Genomic DNA, 23,174 nt, shown 5'->3' with positions numbered 1-23,174 from the left:
GAACTCATTCACATCAGTCCCTGCCCTACTGGACTTACAGTCTAAATTCCCTAACATACACACACAGACACACACACAGACTAGGGTCAATTTGATAGCAGCCAATTAACCTTCTAGTATGTTTTTGGAGTGTGGGAGGAAACCCACGCAAACACAGGAGAACATACAAACTCCACACAGATAAGACCATAGTCGGGAATTGAACTCATGACCCCAGCGTTGTGAGGCAGAATTGCTAACCACTGAGCCACTGTGCTGCCCAGCTCCCTGCCAGACTAATCGCCAGTCTTTCTCCATTTCTGTGTAAAGCACATTTTACATCTTGGGATGTAAGCTCGTATGAGCAGGGCCCCTCTCCCCTCCTGTCTCCACACCTGTTCTTCCGCTCCGTCTCTACTGTATTTGCCTGCCTGGAGTTTCTGAAGTACTGGTACTTTGTGTTTATTGTTCTGTACTGTCTTACCCTGTATAGTCTACTGTTTGTACCATGTATGGCGCTGCGGAAACCTTGTGGCGCCTAACAAATTAACGATAGTAATAATAATAATAATAATGTTCATTGAATAACAGCAATACCTGATGTGTTAGATACGTTAAGATAGAGTTTATTACATACATTGTATTGCTTTTGTAGAGCTGAACATCAGTACAATAGAACTCCTATACTGTAGAGTTTTGATATACCGCAGTGTTTATTTATGCACAATACTGTTAGTATTATAGACCAACTGTTTACCATTATCTATCATACTATATACTTCACTGCATCTGTGATTAGACATACTGCTATCAACACAATACATTATTTACAAATAAACCCTACAGTGTAATGTATAATGCCCCTTCTGCTCTTGTATTAAGATTTGTGTCACCAGTAAGACAACTAAATATGTTTTTTCTTTCCTAATACTTCAATAAGAATAATCTGTTATATAGAATAAATTTTAATATCTTACAACTAAATCCACTGTTTTGTATATAACATAATGCAGTTTCACTAGTAAAAAGTAAAATACTTTCAGCATAAGTGTTTGTATTTAGATGACTAGAATTTATCATCCAACTCAAAAGCATTAATAACCCTACCTATGGGAGTCATTTCCAGTTAGTGCATTTGCTAAGAAAGTATCCAGTACATCACTGATACGCAGACGTAGATGACAAATAATGTTAACCAGTCGACTCCCGAAATTGGCGACCTGCTTCCTGCCAACTTGGTGTCTCCATTGGAAGTGATAGTGGCTTTATAGATTGAGGTGTGAGCTATGTATTGACCAACATCCTTCTTACACACCTCTCGAATAATCAAGGTGTGACTGGTTTCTTTCTCACGGTTGGCTAGGTGATCAGAGTGTTTCTTATCCTTTGTGTACCTAAAGAAGAGAGTTAGTATTTGTGTGAGGTTCATTCAGAAATATTCCAAAGAAGGTGCTTTAAGTAGATATATGTTTATATACATTCATGACTTTCAGATGAATTTTTCTACACATGACACAATAGCAATTTCATTTGAAATGAAAGGCCAGCAAAACACATTTTCTTAAGAATATATGATATGTACAATATGGATGAGTGTCACATATAATGTGAGAGAGAGAGAGAAAGAGAGAGTAAGCAATGGGAACTCACCCTATAAGAATTAGTCATATAGAAATGCAAAGATATGCAAAATATCCTTGATCTTTTGCATATCTTTAGTACAATCTTGCATGATTATATATATATAAATAAATATAAATATATATATATATATATATATATATATATATATATATATATATACTTTCATATTTTTAATTACATTTATTTTTAATTACATTTTAAAACAAATGTTTTATTTACTAATATATTTCATTTGGGAAGACCCTATCGTTAACAGAGGCTCTGATAAAACTCCCCTGCTCACTAAATCTATTAGATCTGGGGGTAAATGTATTAAGCTCAGATTCTAGCAAATCGATGTGTTCAAAGGCAAACTTTGCCTTTACATAAATTGCCGTTTCAAATTTGACCAACAAAGTCACCAAATATCGTCAATTTGTTAGAATCAGAGCTTAATACATTTACCCCCTAGTGTTATTTGCATCTAATAGCTGCAAACAGTCTATATGTAAGCTGGTTGCTATGGATCTAATAGTATTATTGGCAGAGAAGGTCTATTCAAGACCTCCCTTACACTGCTATTTAGCCATCATGACATCACCAGGTTACCCAGAATCCCTCCACTGCTGTATGGAATGTGCTTTGCTAGTAAGAATTGAATCAGTCACTGACAGTCCAGATCCAACAATGGCTATAGGAGGAGGCAATTGCTACTTCTGGCCAATGTAAATTTACATTAGGTTAGAGATATTGAGCCTCTAGCCTGTCACAAACTTACTGTGGCCAGTTGTGTGCTAGTTAAGGATACAGTATTTATTTTGTATATATGTATCATCTTCCCCTAGGTGATTTTCAACATAAACTGTTCTCACTATGAGCTCTTATTTATTTTACACAGCTGGGTTCTGTGAATGGCTGCATATTACATGTAGTAATATAACCACAAACAAAATAAAAGAATATTTAATTTCTAAACTAACAATGTTTATATTCCAAAGGTTTAATAATCCTTTCCATGGTAAATGACTGACAACATTGTGGAACTGTCAGGAAATGAGAGGGAGAAGGCAGATTAAAAATAACAACAACAAAAATGTTTCTGGTCTTTACTTCAACCCCCAAGAACATGAGACTGGATGATCCTTCCCCTATCTTACAAATACTGGGCATACTTAACCTCTGATGCTATAACTACCTCTCCTTTACCACTCTGACTCCTTTTGTGTCCTGTCCAGACTGATTATATCTATGTCCTCTGCTACATATTTGACAATTAGCTTATGTTTAATAATTACTATTGATTAAAAATTGTCTTTTATATTTACTTTGTAATAAACTCGGAAAAAAGTGTTTCTGGAACAAATTGTTACTATGATATTTAGATTTATGATGCACTATTCAGTCACAAAATGTTAATTCATTTTGACAGGTTCATGTTAACATGATAAATTGGGTGTTATTTTAACTTCGACATTGTATAGTCTGTGCTATAAAATACTGATAATACCAATTTAAAACACAAGTTTAGCTGATTTGAAGAAATGATCTAGATCAGGCCTGGACAACCAAAGACTCTCCAAGGTGTTGTGAAACTACAAGTCCCAGCACGCTTTCCAAGCTGATAGTCAATAGCTGGAATGGTTAGCTGGATCTTGTAGTTTCAGAACACCTGGAAATAAAATTGGCACAGGGCTGGAATGGAAAATCCATTGTATATTGTAAGACACAGCAGTAATCATGGATTGTCAATGACTTATGTGTGTGGTTCACTTTTATTACTTATTTCATTTTTTATTTCACTTTTAAACCCAGACTTAAGAGAGATAAACTTGCTACAGTGCAACTAGTTGAAATTTCTGCTGCAGGCTGCAACCTTTACTATGTGACATACAGCAAAACAGCATAGATGTAAATGAATGGTCTACATTATATGTATTTCGTAAAAAGTGAAATAAAAAGTATTTTATTGTTATAACTTGTAAATCATTTATTCAAAATTAAAATCTAACAGAGAAAAAATATGAACATGCTGTGTAACTATTCTGAAATTATTTCAGGAGAAAGCCTGTAGATCTCCACATGTATGAAATATATGGTTGCATAAAAACTGCAGGTATGCATCATGCATGTGAAATAATTGCAGTGCAGCCATGCAGCTTATATGTCATGTTTTAAAGATGCCCCCCCATCCACTCAGAGTGTCCCCCTCTCAGGTACTGCATCCCCCACACACTTACTGCTTCTAACCTGTGTGGAGCCACAGGCAGAGGAGGGGGCTTCAGTGCTGCACTCCTCCGTGTCATTGACATCCCAGCCAATCAGTGACATGGAGCAGCACGCACAGGGCGTTCAAGTGAATTTAAATGACTTAACACACTGTCAGCTAATGAGTAAGAGGGAGTGTTCAAATTAAATATATGGAGTGGCTGTGTTCAGTGCAGGAAAAAGAAAAGCACTAAGGGCCTCATTTAGAGTCGGACGCAATGTGCATCTACGACGTACATGCAAGAGCAGAAGTGGGAGTGTGCCGCAGCTTGGGAGGGTATTACGAGCGGCATGCAACCCCAGTTGCATTCCACTCGTACTACCCTACTGAGCTGCGACCAGTTCCTGCAGCTAGCAAACTACTTGCGCCATCTAATTCCTACCGCACTTTTTCAGTCTTTTTTGACGTGTGTTCCGTCTGCGTCTTGATCCGTCTAGGGTTTTTTTTGCGGGTAGACGCTCATAGTATCTAAATTATTCACGGTACGACTACATAACTCCGTGTTCCACCCTTTCCCTCATACTGAGACGCAAGCTGTCGCAATTGTACAGTGCGTCTGAAAAGCAGATGGAACTGATGCTAACTGCGCATGCGCGTCAGGGGAAATGTGCACAATGCGTCCGACTCGAAATGAGGCCGTAAATGAGTAACATGATGTCACTTATTCAGCGTTTAAAGTGCCCCTGAAATGATAGCGCTTGAGTTCGCCAGAAATGAATTGCTCACCCGCTAATTCTAATTGTAAGCAGAATCTGTGTCCCCCATTTAGGAAAGTGAAATAATGAAATCTGGAGTATAAAGTGGACAGTACGATAGAATTATAGCATTCGGAAATACCACTCCAGTGCTTTTTTTCTTCTCTTTCATGTGTTTCTTACAGTTCAACCTGAACGTAACCACTGGAGCAGAAGCTGTAGAATTACTGATGTCAATTCAAGACTGGAGGAGTATTGATTGATAGATCTCAGGAGCCGCTAATATCAAGGAGTGGAATAGCGGGCTTTACACTTACTAAGCTTCCACCAATTTTAACGGTTTTAATTAGTTTTATGGATTAATCAATAAATCCTTTGCACAAACTATTTCATGGAATATTCTAGTTATTTTGTAAACCAACCCCATTATGCTAATCCTACTACCTTTATGAGCACATATTATATAATGATGTATTTCCGTGGATAGGAAGTAAGTACTTTTGAATTTGTATTTCACTGTCCTGTCGCTACATATCTTCCAAATGTTCTGATTTTGGTGGGACAGTCCTGAATCGTGGAAATGTGTGGGTATAATTTATAGACATTATTTTGTGTTACAGACTAAGGCTTTATCATTTTGCACACTGATTTCATTGCATGTGTTGCCAAATAATGTTTTTTCATTTTGTTACGAAATCACTATGACAAAACTGATGACTGTGTAACTAAAATCTATTTTAGATTTGAGAATTATTTTTATTTTGCATCATATTAGTTCGATGAAATGACATTTAAAGCTACAAAAAAATCTGTGCACCTAGTTAACACAATTATCTATGAGAGTGTACAATTTGTGACCCAGAATGTAGTAGACAAAATATACTCTTGGTAAACGGTTCCTTATTTCCCTAAATGCAAGCAAATGCAAAGTATTTTGGAATATTCATCCCTTCTTCCCCAATATGGTATTACCTCGAGGCAACTATGTAGTAACATGGCAATTGAATGTGACAACATTAAAAAGCAGGTTATTTCTCACTATTTTTATATTTTCTGCACAAGAGAAACAAAATTTGTCCTCAATATTTTTGTATCATTCTTTCTACCCTGCTCCTGAGCCTGACAGATAATCTCTGAAACGTATCTTTCTCTATGTTGCATTACATTTCTTACACCCCTAGCTTTCTCTCCTTATCTGATGGTCAGTGTTGGTTTATTTGTTTAATAAAGTGCTTTCCAGTTATCTGTTGATTGTCCTAAACTAAATAATGTCTGGTGGTGGTACTTACTATGACACTAGGCTAATATGAAACTCTAAAAAGTCTCAGTGATACTTTGAATTTTGGGGTTATTATGAAAATTGGTTTAAAAAAAGCTCTGCAACTGGTCAGATTGATTTTTATAAAAGAGGAAGAATAGAGATGCTGCCTCAATATGTTATTAAGATCATGCCTCCATGTACTCCAGATTCCATAATGTTTTATACATATATCTATCTGTATATATGTATATATATATATATATATATATATATATATATATATCTCAATTCTGCTGCCTCTTATATTTAGGAATGAAAAGTGGGCGTGCTTTCCTTACTGCCACAGTAAAATGTAACCTTAGAAGAATATGCGGTATGTAGTCTTTTTTTGCATATATTTTTCAGTGGATAGCCCTGCACACCACAATAACAAAGTAAGAAATTATGACCACAAAATGTCTATTTTCTTAAGAAAGCACAGAAAAAATATCTTGAAGGACATAACTGGTGTTTTTAACACCCTAATATTTTTTTTTAGAAAAAATACGGTGTAACATTGTATAGTTGTTGCATTAGAGATATATTTAAGGACATTTTCCTCTTTTATAGTTTCACCCCTTAAATGTACTGTTGAAAATGTGTTTGAGTATCCTGCTATTAATCTTCATCTTCTGCTAGTCCTCGTGTTCCCAGTTTCAAGTGCGCAGGGATAGAATAATGTACAACCAATGAGATAACCAGAATGGTCACAGAAGCACAAAGTATATCAGGAGATTAGTGTGCTGATCTGGTGGGTGGTGGTCAGGCGTGTGCTTATCATGGAGCAAGCAGCGGTCTCAAGCATTTTCATGGACGACACATTTTAGAGAACTACGTTGAAAATGCTAATTTTATTATGGAAAAAAGTCAAAATTTGTGGGTTGTACTCTTCTGGTTCATATAATAATGATGAAAGTGACACTGTATGTGTTCTTTACAGTAGTAATGTTAATTTGTGTAAGAGGTGAGAAAGAAGCCATTTAATTTGCCACTTCAGGCAGCAAAATGCCTAGACCCAACCGTAGTGCTAGTAACCTATAAACATTATTGTCTAAGGGATAGCAGACATTTATTATAGTGGCTATATATGTTATTACATGGCAGAAGGTCAGAAAGAGTCTCCAATGTGACCACACACAAAGATGGCCAAATTGGGCAGATCTGGTTGCTTAGTGGCCGGGCAACATGTTTGGATTACATATCAGTGTAGTCGGCCGGTGACTGCCCACACATCCAAATTATGGTCATTGGCTGATTGAATTTTATGACTGACTGGAAAAATCTTTCAGATGTTTTCACACTGACAGATCATTACTGGTCAGTAGATACCCACAGAGGGGCCAGTTTCTGGTCAGTTTGGTCTAAATCTGTCAACACTCAGCAATAATATTGTAACAGACCACTGAGATGGTGTATTGCATATGTTTGCAGCGGACAAAATTATTACACACAGCCGATTCAATAATAAATTTTATTACAAATGTGTGGATCACATACCAAAGTCTATTCTAGTGTCGGTTGAGTCCATATTTTGTCACGTTAGCTATTAGTAACCTTCCTCACAGCTACATAGATTGGTTATGAAAATTGGCTTCTAAAAAATGACCAAATGACTGTGAATCACCTAGTGTGGCAAAACCAATAGGACATTTTCACACCAAAAGAACAATTTCATACACTGTAAATAATCAAATCATGCAGCAAAATAAAGTAAATTTAATCGTTCAGTTGAGATCATGTTTTCTATCCTGCCAACAGCTTTTGTTCTATATAAATGCTCCTCTGGCACAAACACACAGTATAGGCTGATTATTTTCAAGTACGTATCTCAGTGATAAATGTCATTGTGGAATGTTGTGTTATAACAGGAACAATACAGTAGAAACTAATAATGTGGAGTTTGAGCTGCTGGAATAGAAGATAAATGTACATTAAAACGAAATGGGAACCATGCTATTTTAGGGATGCAGTGGTCTTCACAAGGCCCTCAGGGAACCTCGTATGGACCAAGAATGAAATTATATCTCTGAAATAAACAGGTGGTTTCTTCTGCCAGAAATGTGAAATTATATAAACACTCTGTGAGTCTAGTCTCCTTTAATAAAAAAAACACTTTAGATGTTTATGAATATGGAGCTAAAGTCATTTTAAGACCACTACAATTAAATAAATAAGTTATTTATGTTGTCTTTAAACTGGAATTTGGTACATTTAACACCAAATTGAACTTCCAAGTTTGTGAATAAGTAGATAATAAGTAGATTGGGCTTAAAAAGGTTCAAATTTAAAGTAAAAAACAAATGGCATTATTTTAATTTACGTTACTAGTACGGACTTCTAAAATGGTTTGTAGTGTTTGTGAAGTTCTCCATCAATGATGAGTGACACTGAGGTGAACAAATTGAGCTTCGTGGTGGAACAAGAAATTTCTCAGAGGTGCGAAGGACATGCAATTTTCGAGTTCCACCTTTATTTTACCACTCCTTGAATTGCCATCCTGCATTGTCCATTTGTATTTTGCAGAATTGGTTGTTTAAGAACCACAGTCAGTTCATCCTGCGGTTTGGCTAAATTCTGCCAGCTTTGAAAATGTTGGTCATCTATATTTGCTATGAAACAGTTTAATTTAATTAAATCAAAATGTAAGTAATGATAACAATTTATCAATTGTTGTGATAGTGGTAATTGCTTTATTTCTGTTTTGCATAACTTCAGTTTTCATGAAATGTATTACTCAGACTTGAAAAGAAGTCACACAAAATTACTTTTTGGTTTGGATAGACTACTACAGCTAATTTACTTGTTTTACTGATAACATTCACACACACACACACACACACACACACACACACACACACACACACACACACACACACACACACACACACACACACACACACACACACACACACTCACACACACACTCACCATGGGGAGCCATTTGAAGCCTATAATGGCTTTTATCAGAGGACAATTACTTGTGTTAAGATAACAAGATTCCCCGACCATGGCCTTATCTGTGTGCAGTTTGTATGTTCTCCCTGTGTTTGCGTGGGTTTCCTCCAGATGCTCCCGTTTCCTCCCACACTCCAAAAACATACTGGTAGGTGAATTGGCTGCTATCAAATTGACCCTAGTCTGTCTGTGTGTGTGTGTGCGTGTGTGCGTGTGTGTTAGGGAATTTAGACTGTAAGCTTCATTGGGGCAGGGACAGCCCCAATGGAATTAGTGGCGCTATATAAATAAAATGATGATGATGATAATACATAGAGCCATTCACTGTGGGGGAACATCAGTTACAGAACCAAAAGATATGTATGTGGAAAAGATGCTATTGTCACCTATATGTCATGTAGGCCAGGTCCAACTGTTTGATTCATTTCATTCTTCTAACGACTTAATGTATGTATAGTTAGACAGTAGCAGACATTTACAACCTGTTTTTTGATGTTTTACTGAAGACACTACATATGTACTTATTATAATATTATGTTACTACACAATTCTTAGAGGTAAATTTGCTAATTGTTCTATGTTTTGTTTTGGTATGGTTCCACTTAAATGATATTTCTGCTTCAACACAGGTGAGTAATTTAGTTTTCCAGGCTGGCCTGTGATCAAGAATTTAGGTGATTGAATGTTTTTGCTCTTATTGCTGAATGTCAACACCAGCAAGTTCAGCCAACCACCATAATGTCAAATCTACACCCAGTGCCTAATTGTTCATGTGTCGTTCCCTGAGGACTGGATTCAGAACCACTGGTGATGAAGTTATGGTAACACACACAATGCCCCCATACTATAATCACATTAGTGCACACAAAATAAGAATAAGTAACTATATTTTATCTTCATTATAGGCTACCCACCATGTTAGAGTAGGCTCTGGATATCCGGTAACTTCTACTTCCAAAGTCACTGGAGAGCCTTCCTTAACCGTGACATTAGGTAGGTGCTTGGAGAAGCCAGGACTTTGTCCTGCCAGGCTAACACTGTTGTGTTTTCCTGAAACACTTCTAATCGCTTCTTGGGTAACCATATGCCTCTGGCAGCTTTTGGCAGGGTCTGATTGAAACATGAGACCAGAGAATTCATCTGGGACAGCATGCAGCCTATCTTTAGTTCTAGCAGTGTTATCAGAAGCATGCAATGGTTCTGTTTTGTCCGTGCTCTCATAAACAGAACGGCTTTGTAAATTAGTTTCATGCACCTCGTTCATCATATGGTAGTTGGGTTTTGCTTTGGCAGGAGAAGCACTCAGGGCATAACGGGTTTCATTGACCACCGTCATGTGGTGGGAAAAAGGAGATTCCGTTTTGTATCCAACAGTGGGAGAACAGAATCTCTCATTGTAACTAGAAGTGTTTTCTCTTTTGTTACTCGATGTGTCAGTGTAAGCAACAGGTGTTAAGAAATCTGAACCATCCATCACTCTTTTGCCACTGGTGTTTATGTGCATTTGCAAGCTGTAGGAGCTGACATGCATACTATGGGAGCTGTAGCGATTCTGCTCATCCTGCTCTGTTTCAGACTGAGGGTGATTAGATTCGGGAGTCTCAGCAAGCGGAGGCAAGGAGATGTCATCAGGAGATATGCACTCATATTCATCGCCAGAAGCAGCTTCTTCAGGCTGCAAATCAGCATCTACTAGTATACTACCATCCTTAGCCGATAATGGGAGCTCTGTCATATCTCCAGTCTCGTCCCTTATGGAAATCTCTGGCACTTTCTGTGGCTCCTTTGAAGAAAGAAAATATTACAGTTTAACAAAAGTGCGTCCATGTTTTTTTTTTCTTCAGCTTTGATATTTTTGCATATGTTCACAATTTAAAAGAATATATCCTATTAGAAATCATTTCAGATAGTTCAGCACGGTGGCTTAGTGGTTAGCACTTCTGCCTTGCAGCACTGGGGTCATGAGTTCAATTCCCGACCATGGCCTTATCTGTGTGGAGTTTGTATCTTCTCCCCGTGTTTGCGTGGGTTTCCTCCAGGTGCTCCGGTTTCCTCTCACACTCCAAAAACATACTGGTACATTAATTGGCTGCTATCAAATTGACCCTAGTCTGTCTGTCTGTGTGTGTATGTTAGGGAATTTAGACTGTAAGCCCCAATGGGGCAAGGACTGATGTGAGTGAGTTCTCTGTACAGCGCTGCGGAATTAGTGGCGCTATATAAACAAACGGTGATGATGATGATGATGATGAAGTAGACCATTTATAGTGATGTATATTTATTATATGCAGAGTACATGCTTTCAACATCCTGTTGTACATTTGTTTGGTAGGTGACATTTACACTGGAAGCGATGTTGGTAAAACATATGATACCGTACCTCCAATTTCTCTTCTAGTTCCTTTAGGTAGGTACATAACTCACTCACGGAGTTGAGAGCCTCCTTGTGTTTTACTAATGTCTTCTCCACATACTTGATACCATCCTCTGTTCCTGCAAACATATTCATATAGACTAATTTGTAAATATATTAAGAATTAGACTGAATATATTATGAATAAATACCTTGCCTAACTAGCATCCATAGTGCATATATGCTAAAAATTATGATTACTATTAATTAAGACCTAGATTATATACTCTTGTTTTATCAAAACAATATCACTGGCAGAAATTTTACATTAAAACCAAATGCATTAATAACATTTATAGCTGCTGAACTCAAATCGATTAAAACATAAATACAGTGCACATCAATGTGCCTCATACAATATATACACTATAAGGCATACAATGATGCTGCCCTCCACAATACCAACAATAAGCATACAATAAATTAAATCATATTAAATCAGTTATAGCCAAGTGTTAGATTGAAAAGTCCCACCAGTCCCAAAAATACAAATAGTCAATCTTCCAAAATATTGGTAGAATGGATTATTATGGGTTGATTGATAGTTGAATAATCCTGCGTGATTGTTAGGAAGGCAAGAGGAATCGGAATCAGACTTCCGGCCTTCATGATATAAGTATAGAGTTCCCAGTCATAGTGAACTCCGATATCGGACCAGCACATAAGTCCGCTGGGTACCCGGTCACTCGGTCAAACCGCAAGTATTATCCTCAACATAAACTATGACTGGGAACTCTATACTTATATCGTGAGGACGGAAGTCTGATTCCGATTGCTTTTCAAATCTAATAAATATAATAGTGGTGGATGATGAACAGTAAAGGGGGAGGAAGGATTTACTTGATAAATGTTGGGTTACACAAGTAGGTACGTTAGAAACAAATTTAATATATGCATTTTTTCATGTAAAGGAAGCAAAAAATATTAAACATTAACTTTACAGCTACTTTGTCAAACAGGAAATATTAGGAATAGAATGAAGAGAGGGCGACTAAAGCTTTACTTACAGGGAGTATTGTGACGCCATAAAGTTAAATCTAGAGGAAGGTGCTGTCTGGCCTTTCATAAGGCTTTAAATGTTTTAAATACAGGGCAATTTCTTAGAGTAAGATCCTAAAATGCAAACTGCATTCACTGTACGTTGGATGCACTATACCTAGAACACCAGTTGTTTCGCCATATCCTTAATGCCCTGTTCATTATATGTTAACAGTAATGTTCTGAACTTATAGGTAACACAACAATGAAAATGTGTAATATTAAGGATATGTTGAACAATCAGTCACAATGTTTATTCACTGACATAATTTTGGTCCCGAATAAAAAATGGTAAAGGAACCCTGTTCTAGAGGCTTTGAGTAGTCAGGAACAGTAGAAGACCAGTAACAGTCTTACCATAAATATGTTTTGCAATATTGATCATCTGCTGGATCCTTTCTTCTTGTTGCGGGACGGCAGGTTGAACAAACTTGTTGAATTGCTTCATAAGAACCTCTACAGCTTCCTTTGTTTTGCAGTCTGCAGAGTAACGTCCCACTCGGACAACCGTCGCACAGGCTTCTTCACACCAAAACTGACTCTTTTGTTATTAGAAGAAAAAAATGTGTTAATTTCGGGTAAACTATATCAGGCAAAGAAGATGGCAACACTGGCCTCATTATAATATTTATTTCACTGGTGGCCTTGGCAGCTGGTGGCCATACATGGGCAGACGGTATCATGTGATTGGCTCACATCCTCAGATGCCCTCTTCACCAAAGTACTCCTCACGGGTCCTGCCACTCACCTGCCCCTTCTTCTACTACACCCCGTCCAACCCTTCCATTATCCCCACCACCACCACCACCACCACAAACGTCCAAACGATGTGTTGGATATGTTACCTGTTGTAACCTATGTGCCAAATCTAGCAACTCTTGCCACCTATATTGAGTAAACTGTGAATTGTACTTTTGCCATGTTATAATTTGTATTATTCTACTATGTTTTGGCATCTGTCTTGAATAAAAGAGATTTAATTAAAAAATATAAACACACAGAAGTTATGTATCTATAGTATATACTTGGAAAATATTTTTTTTCGCCATAATACTTCAAACATACGAAAATGCATTTTTACAAAGCTCACATGTTGCTAATCACTGCTCTTCTTCCATGAGATTAATTTTGGCTTTCTTTACCAAATTTTTGATTTGTCACATATATGTGATACATGACAAGTGTTTTCTTCCTGAGCTGTGTATTTGTACCAGTCTGACATTTCATCAACACTATCTAACATATCTGACACTAACTAATATATCTGATTGAGTTTCATTTTATCCCGCTTCCTATACCTGTACAGGGGCGCATGCAGGATTTTTAAGGGGGGAAAAAAATAGAGAGAGAGAGCTGCTGCGCAGGAGGCCGCGCATGCGCAGCAGCTCAATTTCGGTGACACTGTACTTTACAGCAGCCGCGGCGCTGTCAAAGAAGCGTCCACGGCAGTGCTGTATTGTACTACAATACAGCACCGCCACGGACGCTTCTTTGACAGTGCCATAGTGTGTGTCTATATTAGGGAATTTAGACTGTAAGCTCCAATGGGGCAGGGACTGATGTAAGTGAGTTCTCTGTACAGCGCTGCGGAATTAGTGGTGCTATATAAATAAATGGTGATGATGATGATGATGATGATGATGCCATGGCTGCTGTACAGTACAGTGCCGCTATGTAGGAGCACTGTTTAGCCCCCGTTCTTCGCAGAGGGGAGGGGTTTCTGGAGAAGCAGAACCTCTCCCCCCCCCCCCCTGCGTGCGCCCTTGCTGTATATGTATACATGATTCAGCACTTGTACAGCAGGAATATAATATTTTTCCTTAATATTCGGTAATTAGTTTTGTTAATTTTGTTTATTTTTTTTTACAGATTGTATTTAATATTATTTAATAAAATACATCTTAATTTTATATATTTAATGCATACACTTACGGTTACTCAAATGAACCCACCAAAACTGAACAAATGCAGAAAAATAGCACTAACCATGTATCTGATAATTATTATATTCCAGTTACCTCCTCCATTATATGTTGTAGGTCTTCAGCCATTTCCAGGTACACTTTATAATCGTTCACAACACCATTAAATTCATTAACATGTTTCTGCAGATCACAGATTGCCTCCTGAATAATATCTGCTTTGTTCATTTGCTGGGAAAGTGTGTGTCCCAGTGTTTTCTTTTCTAAATGATCAATTTTCTTCTTTAAAACCTACACAAATGAAAGAAAGAATGATAATCAAGTGTCACTAATGTAACAAAAATGACTGAAGTCGTAATTATGCAAATTGTCCATATTGGACGGCATCAATGTTAATCTCTAAAATAAATACACTAGTCATGTTCATGAAATCTAACAATCAAAGGTGATTCGTGTAGTTTCACTAGTACAGAGACAAAACCTCTGGCTCCCCAATGCTGTAGAACTACTAGTCCCAGCATTTTCTGCCAGCCTGTGGCTGACAAAGCATGCTGGACTTGTTCCACACAAGATAGAGCAGGGGCAGGCTGGGCAGGGGGGCATCTCTTCCCCGGGCTAGTTCATTAGTAGGATACCTTGTGCTGGGTCACTGGGCCACCTGCATTTTGTTCCTAATAGGCTGCTGAGTCGAGTCTTACCCTCCCGGCTAAAATTTGCCAGCTCTCACCTGGGCTAGAGCACCATAGTATACACTAGAAAATGTTGTGAAATGCTGCCAAGTCATGCTGAGACTTGTAGTCCTACAACAGCTGGAGAGACATAGGTTCCTAACCGCTTCACTAGTTACACTTCCATTGTATCTCTGAAACATGTTTTATATAGGTGGGTTTAGGCTTAAGGTCTCTTTAAACAGCTTTTTTCTATTTAACCACCGGTCTCTATTGTGTCAAACCACAAAACATAAAAAACCATACGAGCCATACATAATTTTGCCTTAAATAACATTGTTTCCTGTAATTAACATGACAAAATGTTTGTTGACGTGACTAGTCTACATCTTTACTGAAACGCATGACTTTATATCATCTATGTAGATCTAAGGATGAAAATAAAGTTTTATATATTACTATGGAAATATTTCTGTCTATTTCCTTCCCTTAGCTCTGTTTCCTTTTTAAGACTCCTCGTTCACTAATGATTGGCCTCCGGGAGTCTCGGTGTAGAGGTGGGCGTGAGGGGGCAGGGCTCCGAGAATCACATCACATGCGGGAGAATTGTCAGCTCTCCCGGGAGTCCAGGAGACCTACCCGGAATAGCGGGAGTCTCCCGGGAGAGTTGGCAAGTATGACTTATAAACAAGTGTTTAAACAGCACTGATCTCCCTCCCAACTGCACTCTACAAAAGACTTAGCCATGTGAATATTGTGCAGAATCCCTATTAGGGCCATTTTACTTAACGACTCCTGGGGAATAAAAAACCTTGGCCCCCTCACTTGTTTAAAATAATAAACCCTAAAAAACGTACTATCTAGTAGAGAGTACCATTGGGTCCTTACCTATTACCCAGCCCCCCTAGACCCAACAGTGGCAGGTGACATCGTCATGGTGTGAGCAGGTAATGAATTGATGTCACTGAGTTCTCTGTACAGCGCTGCGGCATTAGTGGCGCTATATAAATAGTTGTTTATTATTATGATGATATTCATGATTATACTGTATGGTACTTCTGCATTGACAATTCCTGGCAGTAAAACAATCACGTTCCTCTGCTGAGGAGCTGACTGAACATTTGGTATTCGTTATAAAACAAGTAATTACATTGAATAGATTTTACATGGTTTTGACAATTGTTTCATAACACGTACCTGATTTTTTTCTAAATACATTTCAACTTGCTGTATCTGGTTCTTAATTACTTTCAGATTCCGCCCTTTATCAGCCTTCTTTGTGTAGTTGAATTTCAAGTTGTTAAATTTCTTCTTCAGATCCTTAAATGATTCTTTTAGCTAAAATGATAGAGGCATTTTTATTAAATTACAAGAATCCTATGATGTAGATTTCAACATATTATTATTATTATTATCCTTTATTTATTAGGCGCCACAAGAGTTCCGCAGCGCCGTACACAGTACAAACAGTAGACTAAACAAGGTGACACATTACAAACGGTTAACAAAAAATACCAAAACTTCAGAGACTCCAGGCAGGCTAATGCAGTAAAGACGGAGCAGAAGAGCAGGTATGGAGAACAAAGGGAAGAGGGCCCTGCTCAAATGAGCTTACATCCTAAGGGAGGGTAGACAGAACTCAGGCACACAGGGAGCAAGTTGAAGTAAGTGGGGAGAGAGCAGGGGGGCTGGGAGGAGAGAGGGGAAGAACAGGTGGAGGAGAGGTTAGGTGGAAGGTTGGTAAGCCTTTAGGAACAGGTAAGTTTTGAGTGCCCTCTTGAAGGAGGACAGATTGGGAGAAAGACGGATGGAGCGAGGGGTGTCGTTCCAGTGAAGGGGGGCAGCACGGGAGAAGTCTTGGATTCTGGAGTGGGAAGAGGTGATCAGGTGATATTTCATAGTTACCCATTGCTTCCAATTGGATTTATTTCCATCTTCATCCGATCCAATAAGATTTGATGTGTATGTTTAGTGTCAGTAAAGACATCATCTCAATGTTCTGCCTGCTATAACCCTCACTTAATGTAACCTTTCCAACCACTGTGATCTTTATTTCCCCCTTATTACTTATTATAAAACTCATGACGTTAAGTGGGATTTGGAGATGACTATTTCAAATGTCAAACACACTGGTTTAATTGGACATATAAATGTACAGTCTTTATAAACATGAACCAAGATGGAGAAAAAGGTTTTCCATTTAAAATATCGTCCACGTACCAATTACTGTCACCTCCAAGTTGATATAACCATTTGGCCATCTTTCCCAGCTGCAGAATTAGTGGCGCTATATAAATAAATGGTGATGATGATGATGATGATTGCTTACATATAGGGAAGGCAGTGAGGCAGCAATCATTCATGAGAATGTAGCCTCTGTGTCTGTTCATTAGGAATCAGCAACATTACTGAAACATGCCCACAGAATACATACTCCCACTGTGTCTATGTAACAGGTACACTATAACACATTGACAGCTGGACAAACCTTGATTTGATGATTTACTGAAGCCACTGGGCCTGATTCAATAAATAAAGTTAAGCAAAAAATTGAGTAAGTTTTCTAGACAAAACCATGTTGCAATGAAAGGGGTGCAAATTAGTTTATTATTTTGCACATAAGGATAATACTGTCTGTTTTTTCAGGTAGCACACAAATAGTTGACAGCTTATTTGTACACTGAAATTTAAAGTTGATCTAGGACATGCCCTACCCCAAATATAAATCTTCCATCACATTTTTAATTTACCTCCCCCTCCAATGCAACATGGTTTTGCCTTACTTACTTTTGCTTAAGTTTCCTTAATGAATCAGGACCATTGTGTATTTCAAGGATGGGTGTTCATTTTCACCACAAAATCTATTGTTGAAGTCTCAAATGTACTAATCTGTTATATGTTTACTATAATAATTATCGAGTACAATATAATTAAAGTATGTTACAATCTCTACTCTGCTAAAAGAAAGGTGGATATTGGGACTTTTGACATTTGTCACAATACTCCCCACAGTTTGTCAGGATCCTCCCTACTTTGTGCAGCTGTTCCTTCCCTAACCTTAGGCTGGGTATACACTACAGAAAATTTCTCTCGATGCAATATCATTAACAATTTTACCAACAATTCGAAGTCCCGATCAGCATGCCGATTCATGTGTAAACACTCTACCTGATTTACCTTCAGATCTGTGCTCTTCATCTATCATAACCATCGGCTGAAAAGATTGTGACCCTGTAAACTTTATGGAGATCCTGATTGTTAGTGCATACACACTGCAGAATTGGAACAACGTTCCATCATTGAACAAAATTTTTAGTGCGCTTATAAAATGAAATGAAACGATACAATGTGGAACGATAATTGTTCATTGTTGAACCATACACACTAATGCGATATCGGGCGCAACTGTCGTTTATCGTGTGATTGGCCCGATAATCAGTTGAAAAACCTGTAGTGTGTACCCAGCCTTACTCTCAATCTTCTCATTCTTGAAGAGGTCGCTGCCTCCCAAATGACCAGCGTACTCACCTCTTGAAATACTTAATACAAGCATTCCAATGATCTGATTGGCTACAGGTTGTTCTACACATAACCATTTTAAAACTGGAAACACATGGATGTGCATAAGAGGAAGATTCAATACAAAAAGGTTGTCTGGCCCTGGTCAAAGGGTTATTTTATATTTAACTTGGCTGGTTAATACTTCCAATAACAGTAGACTCATGTGGGAAAACCTTTGGGGATGTTGGCCTATGCAAGCGCAACTCATCACCAGTGTTCCTTGAGGGTGTTAACAGGGCATAAATGGAGAGTTATTCTTACTACTAAAAGTGTGTTAAATGCATTTTATCCAATATTGATTTAATCTAGTAGGCATCTCTAAATTTATGCCTGATTGGAAATCTATGTGAAATATATATAGGGGCCCCCTTAACTTACCTTTCAATCGCCTAAGTCCGATCACCTTCTCTTCTTTTTTCTTTAGTCTTCCGTGCTGTGCTCACAGTGAATGTCGGGCATGATGATGTCATCACGCATGACATTCACTGCGAGCACAGCACGGAAGAGGGGACCAGGGAGGGAGCCGGATCACCACCTGAACGGTCAGGTGACCGCAAAAGGAAAGGTTTTCTTGTTTGTTTTTTTTCTACAGGATTTTTTATTTTCATTGCCTTGGGCCCCCTTTCCCCCTGGGGCCCCTGGCACCTGCCCATCGTGCCAAGTCAGATAGACGGCCCTGTTTAGAGTGCTAAATTTCCTTCTGCAGTCTTCCTCTGAAATACACAGTTCGTACATATTTACCTTACAATTGATCAACAGTGTGCAATGTATGAGAAGCATCATGACTGTGTACATGTAACTAAAGATGTTTATGTATTCATACTGTGTAGTTCAGACAAATGTCATTCCTAACATGTTACAGACCAGACACCATAAAGTCAGGACTGCTGTAGAAGCGATTACTAACTTGACACTGGAATACCCAGAAAGACTTAAAGGTGAATGGGTGAAAATGGTGGTTTACTTAACATAATAAATCAGTGTAGAGAGGTGTTTTTGTTTGCACATGCTACATGCTATGGGGCAGATAGAGGAAACAGCCTTTCAATCTGGAGTCAGATCGGGGCCAGCAGCTGCAAGCAATCACTTTGACACGTGAGACATCTTTTCTGAGACTTGGAGCTCTGATTTCATGTTCTCCCTCTGTCCACTGGAGAGCTGCTGTCATGGATCCTCTCTCGGATGTACTTACATTTTCTGTTTACACACTAAGTAATATATATGGTGGTATGTTTAAAGAGGATCAATCACACTTTTTGAAAATTCTAGTATATGGTTTCCAAATGTGAAACTAGTACGTCAGTCAAAAATTGGGAGCACTTTTTTTCTATATAATCATGTGTAGCGCTGTCTTATAGTAAAAGCTGGCACTGTTATTGGAGGCTTTTGGAGAACTTTAGCCAATGACTAAGGAGCATATTTTGAAAGATCTGGAATAACCACTATAACATTTTAGATTAAATTCAATTAAAGTACTTTTCTTCGCATGACATCAACATTTCACACAACGTGAATAAAAGTCCATTAAACATAATAGATTTTGTTAGTCTTAGCAGCATAATTGTTTTATGGCCTTTTTGGGCAAAGTGAAAGTTTCACACAATTATAAACGGAAGTTTTTTGGGCCTGATTCATAAAGGAGAGCAAGGCAAAAAAATGAGTACATTTTCTCCTGGACAAACCATGTACAATGCAAGGGGTGCAAATTAGTTCATTATTTTGCACATAAGTTAAATATTAGCTGCTTTTTCATGTAGCACACAAATACTTGATAACTTTATTTTTATACTGAACTTTAAAATTGATCTAGGATATACCCTATCCCAACTATAAATCTTTCACCACATTTTAAATTCACCTCCCCTCCAATGCAACTTGGTTTTGTCAAGGTGAAAAGTTACTCATTTTTTTTTTTTGCTTTAATTTCTTTGATTTTGATTGCTTTAATTTCTTTCTCAGTCCCTATGTGTTTTCCTTTCAAAAAAGAGGAGGGGCATAGGGTAAAACTAGCCCACATAAAAAGTACTACATTACAGCATAAAAAGGCCTCTAAATATCTTCACAGACTATAACACCTGTAATCATAAAAATATAAATATAATAACATATTATGGTTATTAAACGTCACTCCGGATTTCTATTACCTGCACTCTACCTACATGTGGCTCTAACGGGGTTGTGAAACTTCAAGTCCCAACATGCTTTGCAAGTAGATAGCCATTGGATAGCAAGCTGAACATGCTGGGACATGTAGTTTCTGGGTCTGTAGGCCTGGCCAACCTGGAGAGCCACAGGCTGACCGGTCCTGGCCTACAACCTTGTGCTGTTACATGGACACAACCCTGGGTGACCTGTAACTGCCATATAATTTACAGCATTAAACATTTTACCCATAATGATATAAAATATAATAACTATAGTACAATTATTTAGTACAAATCTGGCACAAAACTTATGGAGCTGGGAAAAGAACCAATTAGTTTTTTTACATTAAGATGTAAGGAAGTTTAATTTTAAATATTGTATTTTGCACTACTTAGAAAAGTCTTTGAGGAAAAAATCATTTGTTCACGTATTTCACAAAATTCACGTGCAGTTTTAGAGATGTTTCTCTGGAAACGTCCCTGTTTTTTTCAATACTGAGCAACTGTACAGTACAATTTCTCTGTTTATGTGATATGCAATTCTTAATCTCTTAACCTAATAAAATAATATTTATTGAAGATAAGCATTGTAGTGCACAGGGGCAGGACCACATGCTATGTGCTTACATGCACCTGTTTGTCAACAAATGGTCTCATGCATTTATTTAAAAACATTGGCAACTATAAAATAATCAGTGTAAAACACTTCACAGGCTATTTACATGACAGTGAAAAGAACATTTTCTAATGTCATAAAATCTATTGAAATTGATTCGCTGTCCCTTGTGTATATATATATATATATATATATATATATATATATACACACACACACACACACACACACACACACACACACACACACCTTCCCCTCAGATCCCGTTACAATAGCTCACCCCCATGTGTTAACCGTTTGTCTGCCCCATTCCCTTTAGAGTGTAAGCTCTAGTGAGCAGGGCCCTCTTCCCTCCTGTTCTCATTACCTATAACTTTTGCTCACCAGCTACACTGAGCACCTCTTCCTTGGGCTCTCTGTCCATTGACTCCAGTCCTTCATTGTCTTTGCACCTCTTTCAGTGGCTCTAACCCTTTAGTTGTGCCCACACTAATGGGCTATAAATAAAGGTTATTATTATTAATAATAATAATAATAATAATAATAATAATAATAATAATGTTAATGCACTTGTCCTTGATGGTCTAGCAGAGATAATTTTTCTTTCAGAAATCTATCAATAACGATTGTATAAGAGAAGAAAGAAATTGTATGGTATAGCTGTGTGGAAGCAGCCCATTGTATAGGCCTAGATCCTGCTCACATAGGTGAGTTCTGTCCATGTCTGGTGTGTTCTCACAACATCCATGCAGAGCTTCTTGCCTCAAGGGGTTATTGAGCCCTGTGTTAATATTATGCTCTTCACTAGTGGGTTGAATCAAAATGTATTACAAACAAAACCTGTGAGTGTAGAGGTTTTGGTCTTTAGTACATGTAGTTTTTACACACGACAAAATAGTATGTGTTAGCATAAGGATCAATGATCTGAATGCTTGCAGCAACATCGTCTTTGCTGAGTATGTAGTATGTAGTATGGTAATGTACTGAAGTGTAAAAAAACAACTACGCAAAAAATCATCATCATCATCATTTATTTAAATGCCTTGTGAACTGATATATTCATATCAATGCCACATGAACAGCATACATATTTTTTGGACACTTTTCTTGCTTGTTTTTTATGTGTTTTTCAATATATTGAATTGATGCAAAAATATTTGAACATTTGCTGCAGTCTATGAAAGGCTCCGGCCCCAGACAGCAATGTGATTCCGGCAAAGCCTCATTAGAAAACCATTTGTTTTATTTTCTCAAACATCATTTCATTCGGATTGTGAACTAGTACAGAAAACTCCCATGAAATACACATCGGTGTGAATGGACCTAAAGCGATTAAATTATGGTAAAGGTCTTAGCTAAACCAACCTGAAATGTCAACAGGCAATAAATGAAAGACTGTTATTCCCTCGCAGCGCTTATTATGCCCTTCAGTGTAGAAAACGCCTCGTTAATGGATTGCTTTTCTGCTATACCACCACTTAGAAAATGCCACCATAAAGATAGAGCTGATGGATGGATTAGAAATCTAAAAATAATTTAAGAGAAATTAGAACCCACTGCTGTGGACGAAGCTGACATTTGTGCTACAGCCTCCAAGCTGCAGACGGTCTCTACTTCACTGGTTACAAAACAGAACACTGAGCAAAGATTGCAGTTCTTGAAGCCACTAGTTTGGCAGAACTACGAGTCAGAACACTGCTCTCTGCTTCAACTTTAATTCTTAACTTGTGTATGCAATTATTTTTTCATGTGAAAGAATACAAGAGAATTAGAGATAATTGTTTTGTTATGATGGAATGACAGACAAAGCTCATCAAATTTCCAAATGCACAATTAAACATAATGAAAGTATTCCATTCTTGTCGTTACTCATTTAAATCAGAGATCTTTGGCTAGAAGCATGCTTACAGTTATGTTTTTATAGGTGCTGTAAGAAACAGTTGTGTAACTGTTTCCTTACCAGTATAATTGGATATATTATTAAAAAAAATTGA

General features: G+C 37.7%; 1 protein-coding gene across 2 annotated transcripts in view; it reads right to left on the bottom strand.

Annotated features, from left to right (window-relative positions):
* Positions 1-620: 620 nt before the first annotated feature.
* CCDC141 (coiled-coil domain containing 141) overlaps positions 621-23,174 on the bottom strand; it is a 125,616-nt gene continuing 103,062 nt past the window's right edge. The window contains exons 18-24 of one of the 2 annotated variants that reach the window (XM_075180514.1): positions 16,057-16,197; positions 14,288-14,482; positions 12,627-12,810; positions 11,199-11,311; positions 10,523-10,601; positions 9,733-9,928; positions 621-1,373 (exon numbers count right to left, since the gene is read on the bottom strand). In XM_075180514.1, coding sequence (XP_075036615.1) covers positions 1,118-1,373; positions 9,733-9,928; positions 10,523-10,601; positions 11,199-11,311; positions 12,627-12,810; positions 14,288-14,482; positions 16,057-16,197 — 1,164 coding nt within the window. In that variant the 3' untranslated portion in view covers positions 621-1,117. Of the gene's footprint in view, positions 1,374-9,732; positions 10,602-11,198; positions 11,312-12,626; positions 12,811-14,287; positions 14,483-16,056; positions 16,198-23,174 lie in introns of both variants that reach the window. The other variant, XM_075180513.1, reaches the window with a different exon arrangement.

This window comes from Mixophyes fleayi, chromosome 7, assembly GCF_038048845.1.
Source record: "Mixophyes fleayi isolate aMixFle1 chromosome 7, aMixFle1.hap1, whole genome shotgun sequence".
Taxonomy (NCBI): Eukaryota; Metazoa; Chordata; class Amphibia; order Anura; family Limnodynastidae; genus Mixophyes; species Mixophyes fleayi.
The sequence above is the reverse complement of the archived record's forward strand: the minus strand, read 5'-3'. Positions and strand labels throughout refer to the sequence as shown.